We start from the raw sequence: 23,556 nt of genomic DNA, 5'->3' as shown, positions 1-23,556 counted from the left end.
ATCTGATCAAGTTGACACATGTTATATCAATAAACCGAATTGGTTTTTCAAGTTAAAGTTTCTTTAAATAAAGTTGAAATATTGGTGTTCTCTGCGATATTGCGCTTCGCAAATGACGCATATAAATAAGCAAGTAAGGAATATGACATTCGATGACCATTTGTTAATTGTCCCAACAATTGTTATTCCCGAAACTTGTTGCGAGAACGCAACTTTACCAAGATTTTTCTTACAACGATGAGAAACAGAAAGTAATTTTATTTGTACGATTAATTTGAACCAAATCTCGGTACGATATACTTTACATGGTGCGATTCATACCATAAGATTACCTACTTAATAACAAAAATTAACAAATTATAGGATATTTAAGTTAGAAATGAGAGCTGCTAGAACAATGTAGAATAATACTAGGAACAAACCCTTTCGCTCTTTCCGAACCCGTATCAGAAACTTAAACTGGATGACAGTTGAACAGAGAATATAATATCACAAGTTTGTGATGATATGTAAGTGCACCAAAAATGATGCCCCATCACATCTTACTAGCAAGTTTTATTATGTTTTAGACAGAAATCCTTACCCCTTGATAAATGCTGTGCTTAGAAACCTCATACTCCCTAAACCAAAAATAGAATTGTTAAAAAAAAAAACGGTTATGTATTCTGGACCATTTGTGTGGAATAATTTGCCAATAATGGCAATATCGTTCAGAAATATTACAAAAGTTATTCTTTTAAATATAAAATAACAGATCATTAATTGAATCAACCAGTTGATAAAAAAATATGGAATTCCGATTATTCCATCATTTTTATTTTTATCATAACATTTTATCAAGTTGTATTAAACATTATCATCATACCTGACTTTTATACTGATGCATCCATTGTACATGTTTGCTTTTTTGTTTACGCTTTTCTATATGGGCCTCAGGGAAGATTTGTGATATAGCTAACTGTATAGCCAACATTAAATAAAGTATTGTTGTTGTTGTTATAATTAAATAGTTTTAAATGGACACGAAACACATTGCACATTTATTGAAAATCGGTGTTGTTCTATTTTCAGGGAATTTGATTGCAGATAGTCTTGTTCATCAAAACCTACTACATGCAGACAGCATTGCTGGAACTCATGTCTTCATCTCTTTAGTGAACTCAGGGTCTATACGATCATCGATGGACAGAGGTAAAGATCTCATTAAGTATTCAAATGAATCCGGTATCCTCAATTATGAACTTGGGTGAAATTAAAAGAATCTAGAATTAAAAATTGAAAGTATAAGTCAGAAAAGCATTAGTCAAGAAAAATATAAGCTAAAATATTGCTAGGTTATGGAGCACCTTTTTGAGATCTGTTTTTTTGTTTTTTTTTTGTTTTTTAAATATCGGGAAAAGGCTTACTTTAACTATTACCATATATTTGCATTGGTATTATTTGGGTCTCAAATCGAAAGAAAAGTAATCTAGAATTTGCTTAAATTTTGATACATGACATTTTATGAGCTATTCAAGTCTTGTATAAAAATAAAATGGGTGGTATGGGGCAAAAAATATTTTACCTTGTATAAAATTTAAAACCTATTCGCAATCATGAAATCAATTTATTGAAAGGACTGAACAAAGACACCTTTTAAATCACCCAATTTTTCACACTTAGGTGTAGAACTTGATGCATTCCTCTTGTGGTAACCCTATTTATAAAGTGATGGTTTAAACTTATCTGAAGGAGCACCTGAACCAGCACCAATCTGAAATCATATTGTTATAATAAATTTGGTAATGGCATGATAATTTTAAAAAAAGGCGAATGATACGGGTGCCCCATGTGGAGCAGAATCTGCTCATCCTTCCGGAGCACCTGAGCTCACCCCCAGGTTTTGGTGGCGTTCGTGTTGCTTAGTCTTAGTTTTCTATGTTGTGTGTTGTGTACTATGATTTGCATGTTTGTCGTTTTCTTTTTTGTTCATGGCGTTGTCAATTTATTTTCGATCTACGATTTTGACTATCCCTCTGGTATCTTTCGTCCGTCTTATACAAGAGGGACATTCATAAGGAAACTGAAAACGTCATGGCTCTCAAAGAAAAAAAAAACAATAGTATTCAAAACATAATTTAGAAAACTAAAGACTGAGCAACATGGATCCCATCAAAACTGGGTTGATCTCAAGTTACCTGGAAGAATACCTAGATCCTACTCCACATGTGGCACCCATCATTTTTCTTATATTAGTACAAACCCGGTAATGAGTCTAACTCGGTAAGTCACTTTCGGGTAATAGGGGTCAGGATTGTTGTTACGACATAAGAAACATATACTATCATCTGTGAAACGGACGTTTCATAAAGGTCAACCAACTCGTGATAGTGTCCTTTAAACGTACGAATGGATGATTCCAACTTCACCACTTTGAACTCTTGGTTTGATAGCTTCCTTCCTCGATCAAGGAAATCATGATAGACAGTCCAAGCCCTGGAATATTGTTTCAAGTAGGATATATAAACTCCGTATGAAGGCGCTGCTGGAATGTTGCTACATAGAAATGAAACGTTCACATTTGGGAAGCTGAAATAATCTCTGAGTCGTAAAGTTTTGTTTTTAACCGACCCTGATTTCCAATTGCTAGATGTAAGCTAAGACATGAGGCAGACATAACTGTATCTGTTGTAGTCATCATCTCAAGTTTGATTGGATAGATACGTTCAACATAGTCACCAAATTTTAAATTAATTCGTGAGAGAACATCATCCTTTTAAGCAGAAAGTAAAATTAAATTAGCGTACAGCTGACTTCTTTTAATATCTTCCTGGAAAGTTCTTAAATGAAGGCACTGAAATAAAGGAACAAGTCGGCAAGAAGAGGGGCAAGGTGAATCAGTTACATAAATGAGAGGAATAATGAAATTTTATATTTGGCAAAACTTTAACAAGAAGATTTATTTCCATATCTAATTGTAAGATTTTTTTTATTTGTGTAGGAAATATAACAGTAGGGCATGCTTTACAAGCACAACCGTTTAGAAATACATTGGAGACAATCAAACTAAGGGGAGATTACTTACTGCAAGCATTAGAACATAGTGTTTCGGACTATGATGTTGAAGAACCTAGTGGAAAGTTTTTACAATACTCAGGTGAGTTTTCGATTAATCTGAATGAACTTAGTGGTCGATTGTGTCTTCTTCCAATTCAAATTAAAGTATTGTAAGAAATCAAATAACTATGATAAAGTATTAATTGTTTGAGAATGGTATTTTTATAATATTGTTGTTCTAAAAGGTCAATATGATACTGAAGTTTTTATTCGACATAGCTCTTTAAATACTTCAGTAGCGTTAGTAATGTGCTAGATATAAAATTGACCCTACACATATTGTGATACTATCTTTTTTTATACGATTAAAAATGTACTTACTTTTGCATCTCGGATGTAGCGAAACGAACATATTCAATGCGAAAAAAAAGGCCACTTTCAACCAAAAAGGGAACAAATCATTTAAGTGCATTTATTTGTTACCTTACACTTGTATTGTTACTGTAAAATAAATAAATTTGGTGTTTTTACTGTCTTCTGATTGGTTAAAATTATTAGTTTTATTTTCAATGTTGTCAATTTTGATGGCGACACGCCCACTCTGACGTTGTGTATTCATACGCCAACATGTGTGTACGTTGTTATTGTTAATATAAATAATATAAAAAGTTTTTTGAGTCTTATTTTTGATAGAAATTTATTTATAATGAATGGCAATAATCTATTTTAACTTTATTGAACCATAAAACTAATTTTTGACTCTTCACATTTTACATAATCCGCTTCGCGGATTATTCAATGTGAAGAGTCAAAAATTACTTTTATGATTCAATAAATTCAAAATAGATAATTGCCATTCATTAAATAGCTGCGTAAGAGAGATAACTAGAAAATTACTAAATTAAAGATCGATGGTAGACTTATTTGTTTCCCTTGACACATCAATTCGTCTTTTGTATTTGTCTTGTTAAACGGTATAAACAATAAATGGCTTATGTATATAGAAATTGTATTTATCAAACTCACACAAAGCTATTTACAGCAGTACAAGGGAACGACAAATTCGACGTGAACGATATCTGTTAACAAAAATTATATGGTTTCTTCTTCCAGGAATAAAAGTAAAATATGATTTAGCAAAGCCCCCGCAACACCGAGTAGTTGAGGCTTCAGCAATCTGTCAGAACTGTACATTTCCTGCATATGAACCTATTGATAAGACTGTTCTGTATAGCTTGATTTTATCCAATTTTATTCTGACTGGTGGAGACTCGTATCACGTGATTAGAGATAATGCAGAGTTATCACATACTGTTGGTAAGATCATGTTAGTTTCTTGAATGTCGCGAGCAGAAAATTAACGCGGATATAAATAGTCGCAAATATTTTTTTTTATCTAACTACATCAAGTGAATTTGAAAATCCCAAAATTAAATCGCCGCAAAGTGGAAAGTAAAATAACAAAACTACTGAACTCCGTGGAAAATTCAAAACGGTAAGTCCCTAATCAAATGTAAAAATCACATGATAAAATACTTCAAACGAATTGACAACAACTGCCATATAACTGACTTGGTTCATGTATTCTCAAATGTAGAAAATGGTTGAACCTAGTTGGCTTAGAAATGACTTTACACGAAATAAAGTATCGTCGAAAATAAGTTGGTATTCCGGATTGTGTAAAATATTCACTGGGGTAAAGCTGATGACCGTAACTGCATTCACGGTCATCCCAAGATGTCGGATGAAAAATTAGGTCAGTATCTGTATCGTCTGTTAAATGTTTCTATATCATTTTCTTTACAAATCATACATTTCAACGATGTAAATTTATAAAAGATTCACACGGAAATCACTAATTACTACCGAGAAATGTGCATGAAACAGGAATTTCGATTTGAAAAAATCACTCAGATGACCGTAAATCACAATCGAGATGACCGTAACAGAATCAGCGATTCATAACAAGGGTGACCGTAATTGGTTTTAAGATGACCGTAATTTGTAAATGATGACCGTAACTTTTAAAGGATGACCGTCATTTGTAAGAAATATCCGTATTCATATAACTTCCTTTTTGTATCCAATAAAGTAAATCGTGTTGGTATAAACGTATTAATATGAGTGTTTTATCCTATAAGTAGAAGAAACTAAGACGTGCTTCAAATGCATAGATCACCATATGTATCTTTTTTACAGTAGAGGGTTGAATTTTTAAAATGAATTTGCAACAAGACATGCACATGAACATATAGGAAACCATGCAACAAAAACGCGATAAAATGACACCTTAGTGGACCATTACAAGTATAATGGAAAAAAATGCGGTGCATAGCCTCCAACTACCAGACAAAAGATGTTTTTTTTTATTTCTGGGATTCCTTTTAATGACGTTTAATAAATACATATTTTTAAAAATGCCATGCATGTACACCCATAGATATTATATCGTCTTCCATTTTGTCGTGCAAATAAAATAACAGAAAATATTTTGAAAATATCATACGACTAAACTAGTGATGGTGAGCTCCAGCAAAGTAGATCCTTAAAATAGTCTTGTACGAATAGCGTATCACAAGGGGAACGTTGTCAATTTGTATATATAAAGAAATGTTATTCATACAGTCAGGATTCTACTACGTCAAAATTATCTCCCCATTACGTCAGACCTTACGGTCATAAAACTTTCGAGCAAGATTTTTGTACTCAGACTCGAGAATCAACCAATCAAAATACAGGATTTGGTGTTTCGAGCATGATTTTTGTGCTCCAAGCACTGAGCAAAGTTTTATGACTTCAACTTCAGGCAGTTCATTTTCACAATCGTAGAAATGGAAGCCATTGTAGGGATAACGCGCTGCCAATTTTGCTCTTGAAAACCAATAAATGTATCCACATAACACCATTACGATCCTTATATGTCAGTTGTATTTTAAAAGACAAATGTATCTACTAGCTAATGAGCATCAGTTAATGATCGTGTCTGCATTGATTCAACTTAAAAACTATTGTCTAATCGGATGTCAGGTGGAATTTTCGAAAATTCTTAAAAAATTAAAAAATATTCTGATTAAATATTTCGTGGAAGGGCAGACTAAAATTTTTAGGTGTTGAAGATTATAAACCCTAGTTATCACACACAAAAAAAAATATTTTTTCGAAGATTTGCATTTTCATTATCCAAATTAAAAGACTGTCGTCAAGTACTTTTAGAAAGAAAAAAAACTATTCGAACACACCTACTCTGTGTTTGTGATTCATTAGATAGGTATTTCACTTGACCCCTATATTTCATCTTTTCGTACTGTCATTTTTTACGTTATAAAGTCAACCTGTAGCTTCGATATATAAAAATTATAGAATCTGAAGCGATATCAAATACTCTTGCTTTGTACGTTTTAAAGACAAAATATATACCTCAAACACGCCCTAACATAAAAAGGTGCACTCGATTTTCTCTTTTCGATATAATTGTTACTTTTTTGGAGAATATTTTCTTGATTCACATAATGAAAGGGCAGACACGAAAATTTCTGAACTAATATATTGATATGTTCTCCGTCCGTGGTAAAAAAAAAATCGGAGGGAGGTTAAGCATTTTCTACATCCAATTTATAGTACTTATGTCGTCGACTTGATATCTTATTGTTCTGTATTACTATGTAATAGATAAATTGAAAACTTATGCAAATGGTGTTTTTAAAATTAAACACTTCGTAATTGAGAAGAAAATTGTCGTTTTATATATTTGTTTTTAATAACTTTTAAAAATTTTGTTATTATAGTAAACATTACAGTAAACATTAATCGCCTTCTCTTACAAAGAGCTACGATTCGTTTGTTCTATTTCAACTGGGTTTCCGCCTGCATAGTATCAAGACATATTAAGATTTTAATCTGCTTCCTCTTGAACCATACACATGGGCTCGATTACCGAATATTCATATGCATTATTAATGTTTTTATGCTCCATTTATGAACGTTATGTTTTTCTGGTCTTTGCGTTTGTCCGTTTGTCCAGCTTCAGGTTAAATCAACTTGAAACTTAGTACAAATTTTCCCTATGGTATGATCTTTTTAATTATATCGCAAATTACAGTTCTATCCCATTTTCACGGTCCACTAAACATAGAAAATGATAGTGTAGATGAGGCATCCGTGTACTAGGGACACATTCATGTTTCTTCAAATTTTCGTCGTATCGCTGTCAATTTGTATTAAAATTTTAACGTGACGTTATCAATAAATATTTCATTGTTTACGAGAAATATATGCAATTTACTATCATTGTCATGAACCCAAAATACGGCCAATAGTATAAAAAAGGAAATTTATGAAAAATATTTATATCCGCTAACCGAGCCCCTATTGAGATTGACAAACTCAACAAAAATCTTTGAATACAAGTACGGATATTTCTTAGAATTGACGGTCGTCCTTTATAAATAACAGTCAGCCTTTACAAATTACGGTCATCCTTTACAAGTTACGGTCATCTTTTTACCAATCACGGTCATCCTTATTATATGTTACGGTCATCTTGAAAATATTTTGATTATGATTTACGGTCATCTTAACGATTTTTTCAAATCGAATTTCCCATTTCATGCACATTTCTCGGCAGTAATTTATGATTTCCGAGTGATTCTTTTATAAATTTACGTCGTTTCAATGTATGATTTGTAAAGAAAATGATAAAGAAACACTTTAACAGACAATACAGAAACGGACCTCATTTTTCATCCGACATCTTGGGATGACCGTGAATGCAGTTATGGTCATCAGCTTTACCCCAGTGAAATATTGACACTTTCACAATGAATGAAAAAAAGTTGATGACGTTATATTGAAGTTGGTTTATTCATTGACGCATAATATATGTTAATTTTACTCTAGATGGAACTTTGATATGTATCTTAATAGTCTTATTCATTCATCTAACAATAATATGCACTACATTGTTTTATTTGTTACAGGTGATCTTGATTCAGATGTTTTGATTGAATACGTTAAAAATGCATCGCCTTTTTACCACGGCATTGAAGGGAGAATAATGATTGTTAATTCAACAGAAACTACTGACAGTTTAACATGTGATAATGGAGCCATAGTAACATGTGATAAGGTGAAATGTCCACAACCATGTGATTCAACAAACAGGGCTATATCTACTAACACAATACTTAGCTTTAATGTGTTATGTTTATATTGTATATTGCATTATTGTTTAAAATCATGTTTCCATATTTAACATCAGTATAGGCATAATAGGATTACGGAATGAATCGAAATAAGTCAGGAAAAATATGTAGATCCATGATTGTTAACAGTTGCTCAATCTGTTTTAGGTGGGAGTTACATTTATCCCTTAAACTTTGTAGGAAGGATAGATATAATGTACAATAAAAAAAAGTTTCAAAGGTTATGGAAGTCTATAATATTTAGAGAATTTTTAAAGGCTCAAATGGAGTAGCATTAGATTTATATTAAGTTACGTTTGTTTGAACAAAAATAATACCAAAAGCGCAAAAGGTTAGGATATGCCTTTAAATTTATGATTTTTGCTAATATTCAAATTTATGATATTTGCGAAAATTTCATTAAAATGAAGCAAAACTTGTACTATTGTTATATAATGTTTTTTTTCAACCGATTTTATTGTAAATTTGACGATAGAATTTTCTATCATGGATGATAAAGTTGCTAAAATAGGTACTCTTTTCAACATGTACAGCTTGTCCGACCACCTTTATTTGGTTTCAATATATATGACTTTATATACGTATCACAAACTATATTTAACTTTCTGGTTGATATGTTATTCAGGTAGATAATATAGTGTCATATCCTATGTGATACTATTTGTCATGTGTTATTTTCTATATTATGAAAAAATATTTAAAGAGGCAGTATCAGTATTATACAACAAGAAATGTGATCAAATGCTAAAAACTATTTTATATGGAAATAAAATGTGAAGATATATGTTGTATGACGCCGGTATTACATTTGTTTTGTATTTAAATTTTATTAATATTTTTTTCAGGACGTTTTATACTTTTTATACTTTTAATGTTTTTTATGTATAGTTATTAATAAATGTACCAGACCTGTATTCTGTATTCCATGGTAATAATATGATTGTTTATTATTTTTCTTTATTGACAAGCATTTTGTCCAATTAAAAGCTTTACTATTTCTACTTTTAATATGTTTAACCAGATAGTTTGTACACGGGTTTAATTATGTAAATAGCCAGGTACTATATATACTACAAAACTAATGCTGTAATGTCTTTTTTATGCTTGCTAATTTACATGTTTTTATCTTTGTTTTGCTTGTTCTTGATATCGTTGTTTATTTGACATTTCCATATATCTGTATAACATGTAAGTTTTTATGTTGAATAAAATTGAAATTGGATTAGTAGAAAAAGCCAAAATAAGCTTCATGGCACATTAAAATCAACACGTTTTGTTTTTATATATCATAGTTATAATCATTATGTTTTCCTGTAAGATCAACAATTTGAGAAATGCATATATAGCATGCTCTTGTGAACAAGTACTTCTTCTATCAGGAACCTTGCCTTTTTCTTTTGAAGTTATTGTGAAAAAAAACCAGTTACTTCCCTTCAAAGTAAGTAGTAATATGCTGCATAGCGGAACTTAAAAAATCATGATTACTTCAAACTTTTTACTCAACTCTTAACTACACGTGTGTTAGAAATGAAAAAAAAAACATATGTATATCTCATGTGAATAAATTAAGTTGATGTTATACAACAAGAAAGCTACCCAATAGTGCAACAACCAACCAAAATACGGCAAAAATACACTGTAGGGGTAATGAGGATATTCAACAACCAATCAAAATACACTGTAGGGGTAATGAGGATCTTCAACAAGTGTCTATACAATGCATGTGTCCAGTTTAAATAAAACGAGCCAGGAGATACATGTACCAAGGTGACATTCAACTCATACGTTAAAAGAAATTGACAAACTTATGGCAAAAATCGAAAAACACTGCATGCTGAAACATAGGAAACTAAAGACTTAGTAAAAAGTAAAATTATAAAAATACTGAACTCCGAGGAAAATTCATTAAACGAACGGATAATACTGTCATATTCCTGACTTGGTACAAGCATTTTTTTATGTAGAAAATTGTAGATTGAACCTTGTTTTATAGCAAGCTAAACCTCTCACTTGTATGACAGTCGCATCAAATTACATTAAATTGACAACGATGCGTAAACAAAATAACACAAAATGTCAAATTGTCAAAAATAGGGGGAACATCATTCAACATTGTGTTCTAATCTTAATCACTATAAACACGAACCCCAACAAAAATAGAGGTAATCTCTGGTGCAAATAAATCGTGCGCGTCTAGAAAATTTATGAAGAAATTGAACAAATGCTATCATAAACAGATAAAAGGCATAACAATAATACCGCTTACCATTAACTAACCAGTGCTACAACCAAAGAACGCAACCGTATCACATTCGGTTGCCATTTAATAGTGACCTCTCCAAAAAAAAATATAGACTGACTGTTTCAGACATTTTTATATTCTCCTTTGCTAATTCAGGCATAGATTATCATAGCTGTTTTTCTACCTCAGGCATAGATTACCTTAGCTGTATTTGGCAAAACTTTTAGGAATTTTGGTTCTAAATGCTCTTCAACTTCGTACTTTATTTGGCCTTTTTAACTTTTTTGGATTCGAGCGTCACTGATGAGTCTTTTGTAGACGAAACGCGCGTCTGGCGTATGTACTAAATTTAGTCCTGGTATCTATGATGAGTTTATTTACAACCACTGGGTCGATGCCACTGCTGGTGGAGATTTATTTCCCCGAGGGTATCACAAGCCCAGTAGTCAGCACTTTTCGTGCTGACATGAATTGTCATTGATATGGTTATATTTATAAATTAACTGTTTACAAATTTTTGAATTTTTGAAATACTAAGGCTTTTCTACTTCAGGCATAGATTACCTTAGCTGTATTTGCCAAAACTTTTAGGAATTTTGGTTCTCCATGCTCTTCAATTTCGTACTTTATTTGGCCTTTTAAACTCTTTTGGATTTGAGCGTCACTGATGAGTCTTTTGTAGACGGAACGCGCGTCTGGCGTATATACTAAATTTAGTCCTGGTACCTATGATGAGTTTATCATTAATTTCATAATAAAAACCTATTTGAACATTTAATAATTTGTATTTCATCCTACAATTTTGCATAACAATAGTACTACATGTATCATTATTCTTTGTATTCAAGGAACTCTGAGTGATAGATTATTTGGCGAGTGGAGATTCTGAAATATCATTACCAGAGGATTTTTTCTCATTCCAAGGCCATCGATTTGGATAAAATACATCATCCCTCAGCACTGTCCTGAAATCTACGTCCTCTGTTTCTTTGTCTAAAGTTTCTAAACTTGATTCTAACTCCGTCATCCGGGTATTTAAATGCAGTGTTCGCTTCAGATCCGCACCTTCCATTGTTTCCGGTGTTGGCGTTCGTTTCTTAATGATTTTCTTTTCTTCAGCATGTGCGTCCAACAACAAGGGATAGTTTTGAGTATAGAATATATATTGATCGTTAGAAGACTTGAAGTTTAATGGTTTTAACTGAACTGAACTTGCTATACTGATAAACAAATCATCTTCGACCGTTAAAGACTGTGACGTTTTAGTTACCGGTCGGCGTAGTAACAATTTATCGGAATATGGTCGGGCGACATTGCTTTTCTCACTATTTTGCTGTAAAACAGTCACTGGTGGCCTTTTTAATGTTATATTTTCTGTGATTGGCCTTTTCAATTTCACATTTTCTGTTACTGGCCTTTTATTCCCTGAGAACGCAAAAGATACTGATTTTCTACCGATGTCTGTCTTGTGAGCTCTATATTGGTCGTTCTGAAGATATAACTCAATTTGTTTTTGTTTCAAATTGCTAAAAGGTTTTGACCTTGACCTCAAACTAGGAAACTCTTTTCTCGGTTTTGTTGAGTTTATTGAATGTGACGAGGTTTTGAAATAATCTTCTAGCACACGACGAGTTTTCGTATCTAAAAATAAAATGTATATCATAATGAAAGAAAAGACATCAACCAAACAACGCGAAGAGGTTATATATGAGCCATTATCTAGTCACTCATTGGCGTCATTTTGTTTACTGAGGATTCGACATGCTGAATTATAATAATTGTATGCAGTTACATAGAACAGGCTGTGTATTGGAGTACAGGTTCGTTGTTCTGTATTTATCTATGAAAAGTTTAAAGATCAGTTGTAAATCTTATCTTCTTTAATTGGGAGAATTAGTTCCATTTTGACATATTAATTTCATTTTGATATGAAATTGATAATTGAAATTTGGAATGGATCAAATAAACAACAACCTGACAAAAGAGCAGAAAACAAGTCCAGGCCAACTATGGATCTGCAACACAGCGAGAACTCACGCACCGGAAGCGGGCTTCAGCTGGCCCTTTAAAGTTGTTGTGAGCATGGTTGCAAAACTAGATAGGTTTTTGTATTCACTTTTGTTATACAGTTGGGGCATCACAAAAAAAACCCAAACAAACAATGAAGAGTTGTTACTCAATTGTGGCATTTGTAAGAATATGTAAATATAAACAGACATCGCTTTTTCACTTTTACATATTATTGTGATTGTAAAATATTAAAGATTCAAATTCAAACTTCCAGTGCAAATCGAAATTTAAAAAAAAAAAGTTTTTAGAATTTGCATGCAATGAAATAATGATCCGCTGATGATAATGATTATCTTTAGTGAACTCAATCCGTTTATTGATAGCCTCGGAGTTAGGTTACTATAACTACTTAAAAGTGAAGTAAGAATGTCGTTATAAAAGATTTACGAATGCTTGATAGTGGAAGTGCGTTCATCAACGTTATTTCATGAACATTTCTATCAATAGTTTTATGCATCACAAAAAGTTTCTTCGCTTCTCTTGTCATGTTAAGGGAAATTGTTCCCGTACATTCCCGGTTTTAAAATTTGTGTTGCAAATTTTCGAAATACTAAATAATGATTGATTTAAAGAGGTCTCATGTCGCTGTCATATTCGACTATTGAATTTGCTATCGTTTATTTTGTAATGTTGAACCATTTTGCTAGATACGCATCACTAATTACCTATTTGCAAAAACACTACGAATACACAGGCACTTGTCTCAGAAAAAAAATCCTATGTACTTTAATATAACATATAGGGGGGGGGGGGATTTTGAGATAAGTGTTTGAGTACGAATAGGGGAAATTATAAAAATAAATTAAATAAAACGGTTTTTCAAATTACTCTAAACCTGAAACTACTATAACATTATAGTAGTCTCAGTCTAAACGGACTTGTAGCTTACTCGAGTAACGGACATTTTAGTAAGAACGTGGATTTAAGATTTAATTGTGTGTCGTCTGCAAAGAATATATACATGTATTCCTTTAACTATTGTAAAATCTTTCGCGAAAAAAATGTATATGAATTCTGCGGAAATCGTTTTTTCAAACTACCAACCATATTTTTTCTCTCTCAATAAAGTTATGAGCTAGTTGCATTTCAACAGACTTCTCACCCCAAGAATGTTTTGGATATGAACATTAACAATTGATTATTTGCAAACCACACTCAGAATTATATATGCAAATTTCGATTCACATATCACTTTGTTTACGAGTTGAAATTAAATATGAAATAAAAGTAAAATTTCAAATTTCAAAAATTTGTTGTACAAGAAAGGTTTTCCTTTTTAAAAACAGACTCACTCTATGAAAAGCTAGTTATTGTCACTATTTTTAATTTATCGATATTTTCATTGTTGGAAGAAACATCAGCTTACTTACATTGCTCAAGGCTTGAAAACATGATACAATTCCAAAGATCTGCTATGCTTACAAACTGTTACGGAGGAAAAGCCGGAATACTAAACACAATCTTTGCATGATACATACTAGCTCCATACTACTATCGTAAAAACTATCAAGATTTAATTTATGATAATTGATTGATTGACTATAGGCTTCCAAAAGCAATCTTGATAAATTTTCATTTCTCCAAAGTTAAGTAATTAAAAGTTGGCACACATAAATTCAAAATTTCCGTCTGAAGCATTGTAACATGCCTAATGATTTTTCCCGATCCATTTGTTCAGCATCTTAGCAATAAAAACATGTTTTTTTCTGTATATTTTCCTTAATGAGCCTTTTTAAACGTTGCACATAAGCTACACAATGTCATAGACAAGTAATGTGATAAGTTCGATTAATAAATATATATACTGTATTGTATAACACAACCTTTAAATCACTTCAATTAAACTATTTGGAGGTTTTTATTGTTTGTGTGAATAATTAAATTTAAAAAGATGCAAATGGTTAAAAGAATAGTAACTTCTTAATCTGTTTTGATAATCATCTTGTTTTAGATTATGATCAGAATTAACATCAGATAAGATCAACATAATTGACATAATGATGTGCTTCCATATGCACAACGCTACAGAATATTTGTGGTCTAGCGATACAAGTAATGGTCATGTACGTGTTCACCCAAACCATAGATAAAACTACAGAATTTTAGATGGGACAAATTTCTAAAGATAAGTTTAAAAAGACACAGAATATAACAGGAGCATAATGCAAAATCATAAGCCGAGAAAAATGGGGAACGCAGTGATCAATCAGAAAAACACCATTCTAAATAGTAAAACACAGAAAACTAATTAAAAGACTTAGATAACAAAACTCACCGCGTGTGATTTCGTGTGCTCCTGATAAGTAAGCAGAACCAATAGATTGTGATTTTTTTTTAAGCTGACATTTTCCTTATCTTGACATGACTAAATAGTTTGTTTTTCTTTTTCAAAATAGCCACTTAAATAAAAAGCCGGGGTCGAATACTAGACCTCTGGCATGTGGATTATTGCTCTTCTAAATGAATATAAAGATCCACCACCAGAGCAGGTAATGATGGGTGGTAAAATATTAGCCGAGCAAAGGAAACACCGCTATACATATATGGTAATTCAATCATGAATACTTGTAAGAAAAATGCCGTTCCGCCGGAATTTGTTGAATGCAAAAGTTAACAAAGACTATCAAAACTGTCTTCGACCGTCATTAGGCATCGTGATATTCTGAAAATGGCTTTCATTTTTTTCTCAGTTCTTCTTCAATTTTCAACTCCGTCAGTGGTAGTGTGAGGGCGAAAAAAAAGAAAAGGTGAAAATAGAAGGTGTAAAATAAGAGTAGTTGGATCTAGTCTTTTGTCCCTACCTTCACCAATTACATAACCCAGTTTCACGCTTGCTGATAGAAATATGGTTTCTTGCCTCCTTATAACATGTTTAAATATCTAAATTATTTTTGGAAGCAGTTTTGATAATGAATGTTATAATTTAACTGTACCCGTATCTTTGTTTCCTATCTGTAGGACACCACTGCTATGCAATCCTCGAAGACATTGTAGTCGGTGTAAAGGCACCTCATAGTCATTCTCCATCGGCGTAGTGGCGTCATAGTAACGGCGACCTGCAAAGTTATCATTATGACGTTAACAATTGATTCATATACTTTTTTAAAACCTTTATTACAAATTTAGAGTATAAGTAAAACAAGATAAAGTGTAATTTATACTTCGATTTGTTGTGTCTTATGTGTCTTAATGAAACCAGAACAAAAGAAATAACATTCAATGGTCTTATATTTTTTTTCAATAAACATACAATCGATTAACATGAGGAACATTTGGAGAAAAAGTTCCTAAGTAGAAAAACTTGTGTCTGATCCATTTGTATTTTGAACAATAGAAACATTGTACACGGAGTAAACAAAACATCACAATGAAACTTTTTCACTAAACTTACGTTTAAGAAGAGTGAGACCAATACCCCAAAGTATATGTTTACCCATAATCTTTATGATAAAAAGTTACATGCATGTGATATATTACAAAGTACAAGCATGCAAGTTAATAAAAGTTATAATAAAAAGATTTTAAAATTGCCTAAGTTTTATGAAATACACATAAACAATCAACTACTGTTTCATTCTTTTAGTAATATTGTTAACGCAAATTTTAGTAGATGTATTATGAGAAATGAACAATTGATAAATTATTCTGGTTCATTTCCTCTCATATGATTGATTTTTGGTTGCTTCACGTCCAGTGGCAAACATTTCGTGCATTTTCAGGGCGATTCTCCTTTAATAAAATATGATTGTCCAATTTGATTTCATGCAACAAAACTTAGATCGTTATTCTTTAAGATTAGTATTTTTTCACAAAAAGTTACATAATTGTCATCTGAAGTCAAAATAAGACACAGATCTGGTTTATCAAAGCATGTGACAGTCAAACAGTAAAGCAGTCTGTTCTTATGGATACAAATAGTGTGAGGTTTTCCTCCAATAGAATTGAAACACAATACAACTATTTATAACAGAACACAATGCAGATCTACTAATATTAATGTAAAATTATTAATGAGAATTTCATGCAGTTATGTTTGGTATTTCTTATTTTACCGTCCTTTATATAAGTTCTATCTTTTCTACCTGAAATAATAGCGTGTTACTGGTTTTATTTTCTTAATGAATAAAACTGAATCAAATCATTTGCAAAACACTATTCAATCATAGAATGCACATATACTTAAGGTTAAAAGTCATAAATATTTTTGTTTTATTATACTTATATATAACATTGACTAAGACTTTTGTTATTGATTGCTGTTTTTTTTAACGTGCAGTTAGTAGCGGAGGTTTTCTCTTTGCAACAGGTAACACATGGAACCATAAAGGGTCCTTTAAGATACAATGGCACTCTGCCTACATGGGATTTTTAATTTAACATCCCTATTCCAATCAGACGTGGCTACGTATCTTTACATCAATTACATCCAAGCGAATACCATGTAGAATGCGAGTTTTACTGCTTGCGGATGGAACGTTCAAATTATCACATTTATTTACCAAAGCAAAAGTTTCAATTAAATAACAGAGCTGTTATGCGTCAATGAGACAGCAACCGAACGACAAAGTAACCAAAAGTCATTTTAAAGTCAACATACAGTCTATAATAAGTGACAGTTGTCTATAGGCCTACAGTGTGTTTAGTTCTAGATCTTTTAAAAGCGTATACTAGTTCTGATTGAAACATAATAAATATCTGCCATCAATACTTTTCTCAAATAAGACCCCCAAAAATATATGATATATATGATAGCAACTGACATGGTTCTTGACTTGGGCAGACACATCGTATGAGATGAGGCTATTGTATTTTTTTCAGATCTAAATGATGCAACATACACTGGACAATCGCTTGCTTTTTCCTCTGTAAAAGTAAAGCTTTTCATGAGAATCATTCGAGGAATACATGATATTGTATTTGACTTCAGTTGTCTGGTTGAAAGCAATTAACACAATTAACTTTTATGAAATACAAATGTAACCTATAAATACAAAATGAAATACAATTCTAGATACTAGTAAACAAATGTATGATAACCAAAAATTTATGATTAGAAGTATATTATATTGATGATTTATGGCTGTTTAATATCCAGCGACAAATATTACATGAATATTCACCACTATAATATTATGTTTGTGTAATAAGAGAAAACCAAACCAGATTTTACCATGTTAATTTATAAGGTAACGTCCGTAGGATGACATGCATTCCTACATGGACACATTCTAAGTCTCGGAGTCGATAAGTCTTTGCGCTAATTCATGAAGGCCACCGACCAATTATAAAGTTTTTGATTAAAGTAACATGAGACCTACTAAGTAACAAGCTGTAAACTTAGTGTGTTGATCATGCAAATATGCAATAAAAATAGTGAAACGTCAAAGAAAAGTTCTAGGTTTGGTCAGACCTAGAGTCTATACCACGATGTCTGCTCTAAATTCAAGTAAGACATGAGCGGGTTGTTGCAAAAAAGAATCGTAAACTACCAAAGGAGTAGCCGATCTCATAAGTTTTCAACGATCTGACGACGCAAACTGACAAAAGACAAAAATCGACCGGAGAGACAAACAAAACACACCACAGAAAACAAAACAGTTAGCACAATTGATAAAAGGTTCTAGTTTTGAAATGTTAGCATGTTTTACGACGATTTTTCATCTTATGTAACAAATTATACACACTATGGAACAAGTAGTAAAGACGTTTTTAGGAATGCTGTAATGACCATGAAACTTAAGTTATATCATGGCAGTTCTATATTGCAAGAAGAAATACAATCAAATTAGCAAAGATAGTTTATGGTGCTCGTAAACATTTTTTTTCTCGAAAATTTCAATATGTAGTGAATACCAATTTGCAGACTTCATAGACTCTTATCAATGAGAATCTTTTCAATGGTAATGCACTTTTATAAAAAAAAAAACATAACAATATTTAGGCTGGTTAGGGCGGCAATACGCTATCGTTCATTTGTTTGTCACAAGTAATCCCTAAAATATTACTTTTCAGTTTAAAATTATCAATTTGAATTGTGTTTTTTTTTTCAAGGTATAGATATTTCAATGGCATGCATTGATGTAAAAATAAACCAATTAAAGTTTAAATATTCAGAATTTAAGCAATTGAACATTGTTAGATTTATTGTCGTCCACACTATCTATCAAATGTAAACCCAAGCTAAGCAACCAACCACTTCAATTGTATAAAATATAAACTTTGAAACAGTATTCAAGACTACAAAACATCTACATGATCTATATATATATCATATTATGTCTCAACATCCAAAGTGAACTGATTCAGATACGGTGACCTATAGTTGTTAATTGCCGAGTCATTTTGGTCTCTTGTGGACAGTTGTCTTATTGACAATCATACCACATCTTCTTTTTTTATGGATACAGATAATATTAGAGATACTTACGTTTTGTAAGCGGTGTTGATCCTCTTGCAGACGATAAACTTTGGACGCTAATAAAACTCAGACTACTATGAAGTGGTGTTCCACGGAATTCTGAATCGAGAGACACGGATTCCAGATCCATACGAGAATCCATTATAAAATCAACTTTGTGATTAACATGTGAAAATCAAAGAAATATTTCAAACGAAGTTAAGAATTATTTTACATAAATATCCAATATTATTAAAAATTCATTGCAGACCTTTAAGTTTTCACATTGATTTTGTATTTGTTAACATTTTGAATCTTCATTTTAAAATGTTCATAAAAGCATTATATTAAAATGCTCTCAACAAAATATTTTTTTCCCGATCTCTTGAATATTTTTTGGCAGACGATACCAACACACGTCCACAACTCTGTCGCTAACCAATATCATCCACGAACATCGCGTTGTAAACTTGTAAAATATTTTGTCCATGATTTTGAAGAACGATTGCATTGTATAAAATCAAATTGTATTTTAATTAATATACACAAGTAATTGCGTGACGTTTCAGACTTTGATAAAATTATTTATTTGCGTCTGATTGTTTGTGATTCTTTTGTTTCCGGTTGAGAGCCATTATTGTTTCTTCACGCATCAATCTGTAAGCCATTTAATGTCTTTACCCGAGGTGATCCGATAGGTTACCAAGACATTTACCATGTAAAACACTAAATGCTCACGTTCCAAGATGATCTTATTTGTTTTTGAAGTGTTTGTCAATAAAGGACGGCTCTTCACGGGTTTAAAATAGACAACAACAAAATAATTTCACCACACTACAATATTTTTCTGTTTTCATTCTCAGTGGTTTCCACGATATTCTAAAGTAGAATGGAATTCATTCAATAATTCCATTTTGTATTTTAGTAAATTTTCCTCTATATTTTGTTTGTGAGTGGCCCTAAAGAAAAACACTCGTAAAGCTAGTAAGCTTGTAACATGAGTGCGATAATTTTAAAAGCTTAAATCAGATATAATCATGAAAGTACAAGTATTATCATTAAGACGAAGTTGTCTATCAAAAAGTTGGTAGAATAAATCATCTTAACCTCAGATTAAACTTACAAAACTTAAGATAAAGCATGTGTCCTTATAAAATCAATTGGCTAATCAATGGCTATCTTTCTCGATCTCAATCAATGGCTATCTTCATTGATCTATTGGTATGAATCTTATGATAAAATAAAGCTAGAGAATGTATGGAATGTATTATATCATATACTAGTATATAGAAAATATAAAGATCCTAAACCCAATATTTTTTTGAACAAAAAATCAGCATCGCTTAAAGAAACGTAAAAATAAATCATTACGAACGAACGAACGAACGAGATGTGAGGTATACAAATTGGGTCAGTTCGAACTTCGAACTACCAGACGAGCTTTTCTAGAAAAGAGAAACGAAAGATACCAGAGGGACATTCAAACTCATAGATCGAAAATAAACTGACAACGCCATGACTAAAAAAGGAAAAGACAAACAGACAAATAATAGTACACAAACAAAACATAGACAACTAAAGTCTTAGCAACACGAACCCCACAAAAACTGGGGGTGATATCCGGTGCTCCAGAAGGCTAAGCAGATCCTTCTTCATATATGTCACCTGTCGTGTTTGAACAATCTTTAGAATAGTTATCCTACCACCGTTTCTGACAGAAACTATTTTACCTTTAAATGATTTTAGAAAGAATCACCCTATCATAAATTCGGATATTTCTAACTGTAAATTCAAATATGTTTGTACATCCTACTCTACAAAATATTCGAACAGTTCTACACTAGAAAATTTAGACATTTCTACACAAAACAAATGCTGAGTTCTACACTAGGACATGTTTGGCCAGTTCTCTCTAGAATAAACTCATCAAAGATACCAGAATTGAAATTTTATATTTACGCCAGACGCGCGTTTCGTCTACAAAAGTCTCATCAGTGACACTCGAATAAAAAAATGTTAAAAAGGTCAAACAAAGAACAAAGTTAAAAAGCATTCTGACAGTTCTACACAAGAAACAAATTCTGACGGTTCTACATTAAGACAATGTTTTTTGCCGGTTCTCTCTAGAACAGATTCTGACAGTTCTGTCATGTATCAGTTCTAGGGTAGAATTGTTCTAGGATATAACTGTTCAGATGTTGAAATGTTATAGAACTATTATAGTCAAAGAACACTTCTTAGACAAATTATTCTGACAGTTCTGAAATAGGGATTAGAACAAGCCCAATTGTACGACAGAGAGCTAGTAGCACATCGACACAAATGGCAAAATTGGGTTATCTAGGACCTGAATGAATGGAACGAACTGGTTTACGATGACCTGTATTGTAAAATTATTTAAAGGGCTTCCGTTGCTAGTGCTCGGGATTATATAAGACCGATGAAAATCCTCATACTGTATTTGGTTGAAGTTATTTATAGTATTGGCACTAAAGGAAGCCATATGCAAATCGGGTACAGATAAACTAATAACATTGAGACTTAAAAAAACAAACTTGCTGTTTTTTTCTTTCTTCTGCTTGGTAACTGGAAACATTTGTCTTGCATATTTCTCGACAGTCGCTTTTGTGGTACGACACGACTTTCTTTCGACATGTGGACTTCAATATATTGCATTCTATCTAGTAAAGCATGGATTGTCTTTTTTTATGTTGAGTCGCAGTTCATGTTTTATGTATGTATGACATAATTTAGAATTAATTGTTCAAAAAAGTATGTTATCAGATGAACAAACAACTATGTTTGTATAGCTATTCAAAGCCGACTTTGCTTGTGGTCGTAATCAATATATATCATGCATAACACTATCATAATTTACATCGTTAATTTGATCCGAAATATTAACAATCAAAGACTTCATGTGAATGTCAAGGGAGATAAACTAATTAAATTCAGAATTTGGAAAGACCACCTTGATGTCGATTCTTCATCTGATTCTGCTTCTGCTTCCAATGGCCACAATCAACGAACGTATTGTACTGACATGGATTTGTTTGTGCATATACTGACCCACCATTCGTCCTTAATATTTAAATTGGAACCACAGTTGTCACACCGATCCTTTTGAAAGCTTTTACTTGTGGTGCTGGTAGAACGGAGAAAGGGTGTACTTATCCCTAATATTTCTTAGGAATGACCGATTATTTGCGGTATCACTGGATGCCGATGGTAACTGGAAACTTTTGTCGTGCATATTTCTCGCCAATTGTCTCGGTGGTATACAACAACGAAATTCCTTCACATTGCTACTTTTGTGATTTCTATTGTGGAGGGCATGTCGAGTCTCGTTGGGTGTTGAATTGTCGTTTCATAAGCGTAACTCATACTTGATGATTGTTTATTTTAAATTCATATTTTCTTTACGAAAACAAAAAGTTAAGAATGTAATTTATTTCGATGAAGATTGCTGAAATTTAGATTCATTTATACGAGTACAGTCTTATTTCGCATTGTTATTTACTATTCAGAACTTGCAGTTTATGACTTCAATTCTTTTTGTAATTTGACAGGGCTGTAAAAGCTTTGACCGAGGCACGTTTTGTTCTAAGTGCGGAAACAATACGATTGTATATTATAAAGATTAAAAAAAATAATATCTTTAAAAACAATAGTGATATTATAAAGACATATATGAAGCAATGTAAGTTTTTATGAAGGATTTCTTATAGATCATTATATAGGACAAGGAAATTCATGCAGTGAATCATTAATAAATACCACTAATGAGATGTGTGAATGTTTTACAATAGAATTTTTGAAAATAGCTAAAAAATGCATTCCTACTAAAATAGTAACTGTACGACATAATGACAAACACTGGTTCAATAATGACATAAGACGTGAAATTCGAATTCGAGATAGATTAAGAAAAAAAGCGATTAAATATAATTGTGAAAATAATATTATGAAGTACAAAAAACAGAGAAATAAAGTAAATAATATGAAAAAAATCGCAAAAGAAAATTTTGAAACAAATTTGGACACAACCCTCAAACTCAAAAACATATTGGAAATTAATGAAAACGTTAATTAAATCCAAAAAAGGTTCAGAAACCATACCCCCTCTCCAAAATATTATAAATGATAATGAACTGAATGATACTGTACATGAAGATGAGGAGAAATGTAATTTGTTAAATAAATATTTTAGTATGATTTCAAAGCTAGATGAAGATCATGTTGATTTGCCCGAATTTGATACAAAAACTAATAGTAAGTTTTCAGACATCCAAGTAAATATAAAAGAAATAATAGATATTATTCAGATATTAGATCCAAACAAAGCATCTGGTCCTGATGTGATCAGTCATAAGATGCTAAAGCTGTGTCCAGAAAAGGTAGCAGTTCCGCTCCATATTATATTTAATAAGTCCTTAAGAGAGGGGATATACCCAACTAGCTGGAAGATAGCAAATCTGATACCCATTTTCAAAAAGGGAGACTCATCTCTGCCATCAAATTATAGACCGATATCCTTAATTAGTTGTGTAGGAAAAGTTATGGAAAGAGTTGTGTTTAAGCACTTATACAATCATTTAAAAGCTAATAAA

General features: G+C 31.9%; 2 protein-coding genes across 3 annotated transcripts in view; one reads left to right on the top strand and one right to left on the bottom strand.

Annotated features, from left to right (window-relative positions):
- The window catches only part of LOC143048011 (5'-nucleotidase-like), a 30,869-nt gene extending 21,410 nt beyond the window's left edge, over positions 1-9,459 (top strand). Inside the window, exons 6-9 of the mRNA XM_076221429.1 lie at positions 1,072-1,191; positions 2,981-3,136; positions 4,150-4,353; positions 8,013-9,459. Of these exons, the coding sequence (XP_076077544.1) occupies positions 1,072-1,191; positions 2,981-3,136; positions 4,150-4,353; positions 8,013-8,287 (755 nt within the window). The 3' untranslated portion in view covers positions 8,288-9,459. The remainder of the gene's footprint in view (positions 1-1,071; positions 1,192-2,980; positions 3,137-4,149; positions 4,354-8,012) is intronic.
- A 1,780-nt stretch (positions 9,460-11,239) lies between these two features.
- On the bottom strand, positions 11,240-19,691 carry LOC143048014 (uncharacterized). Of its 2 annotated transcripts, XM_076221433.1 has the most exons (4): positions 18,977-19,691; positions 16,602-16,631; positions 15,483-15,605; positions 11,240-12,120 (listed from the first exon to the last, which is right to left on the bottom strand). In XM_076221433.1, the coding sequence occupies exons 1-4, from the start codon at positions 19,107-19,109 to the stop codon at positions 11,345-11,347; spliced, it is 1,062 nt and encodes a 353-aa protein (XP_076077548.1). In that variant the 5' UTR covers positions 19,110-19,691; the 3' UTR covers positions 11,240-11,344. The 2 variants fall into 2 exon arrangements, with proteins under 2 accessions (XP_076077548.1, XP_076077549.1); XM_076221434.1 differs by lacking the exon at positions 16,602-16,631 and having other exon boundaries at positions 18,977-19,688.
- Between the last annotated feature and the right edge of the window lie 3,865 nt (positions 19,692-23,556).

The sequence above is a fragment of the Mytilus galloprovincialis genome, chromosome 10 (genome assembly GCF_965363235.1).
Source record: "Mytilus galloprovincialis chromosome 10, xbMytGall1.hap1.1, whole genome shotgun sequence".
NCBI classification, from domain to species: Eukaryota; Metazoa; Mollusca; class Bivalvia; order Mytilida; family Mytilidae; genus Mytilus; species Mytilus galloprovincialis.
Note: the sequence above shows the minus strand (reverse complement) of the source record. Positions and strands in the feature narration are given on the sequence as shown.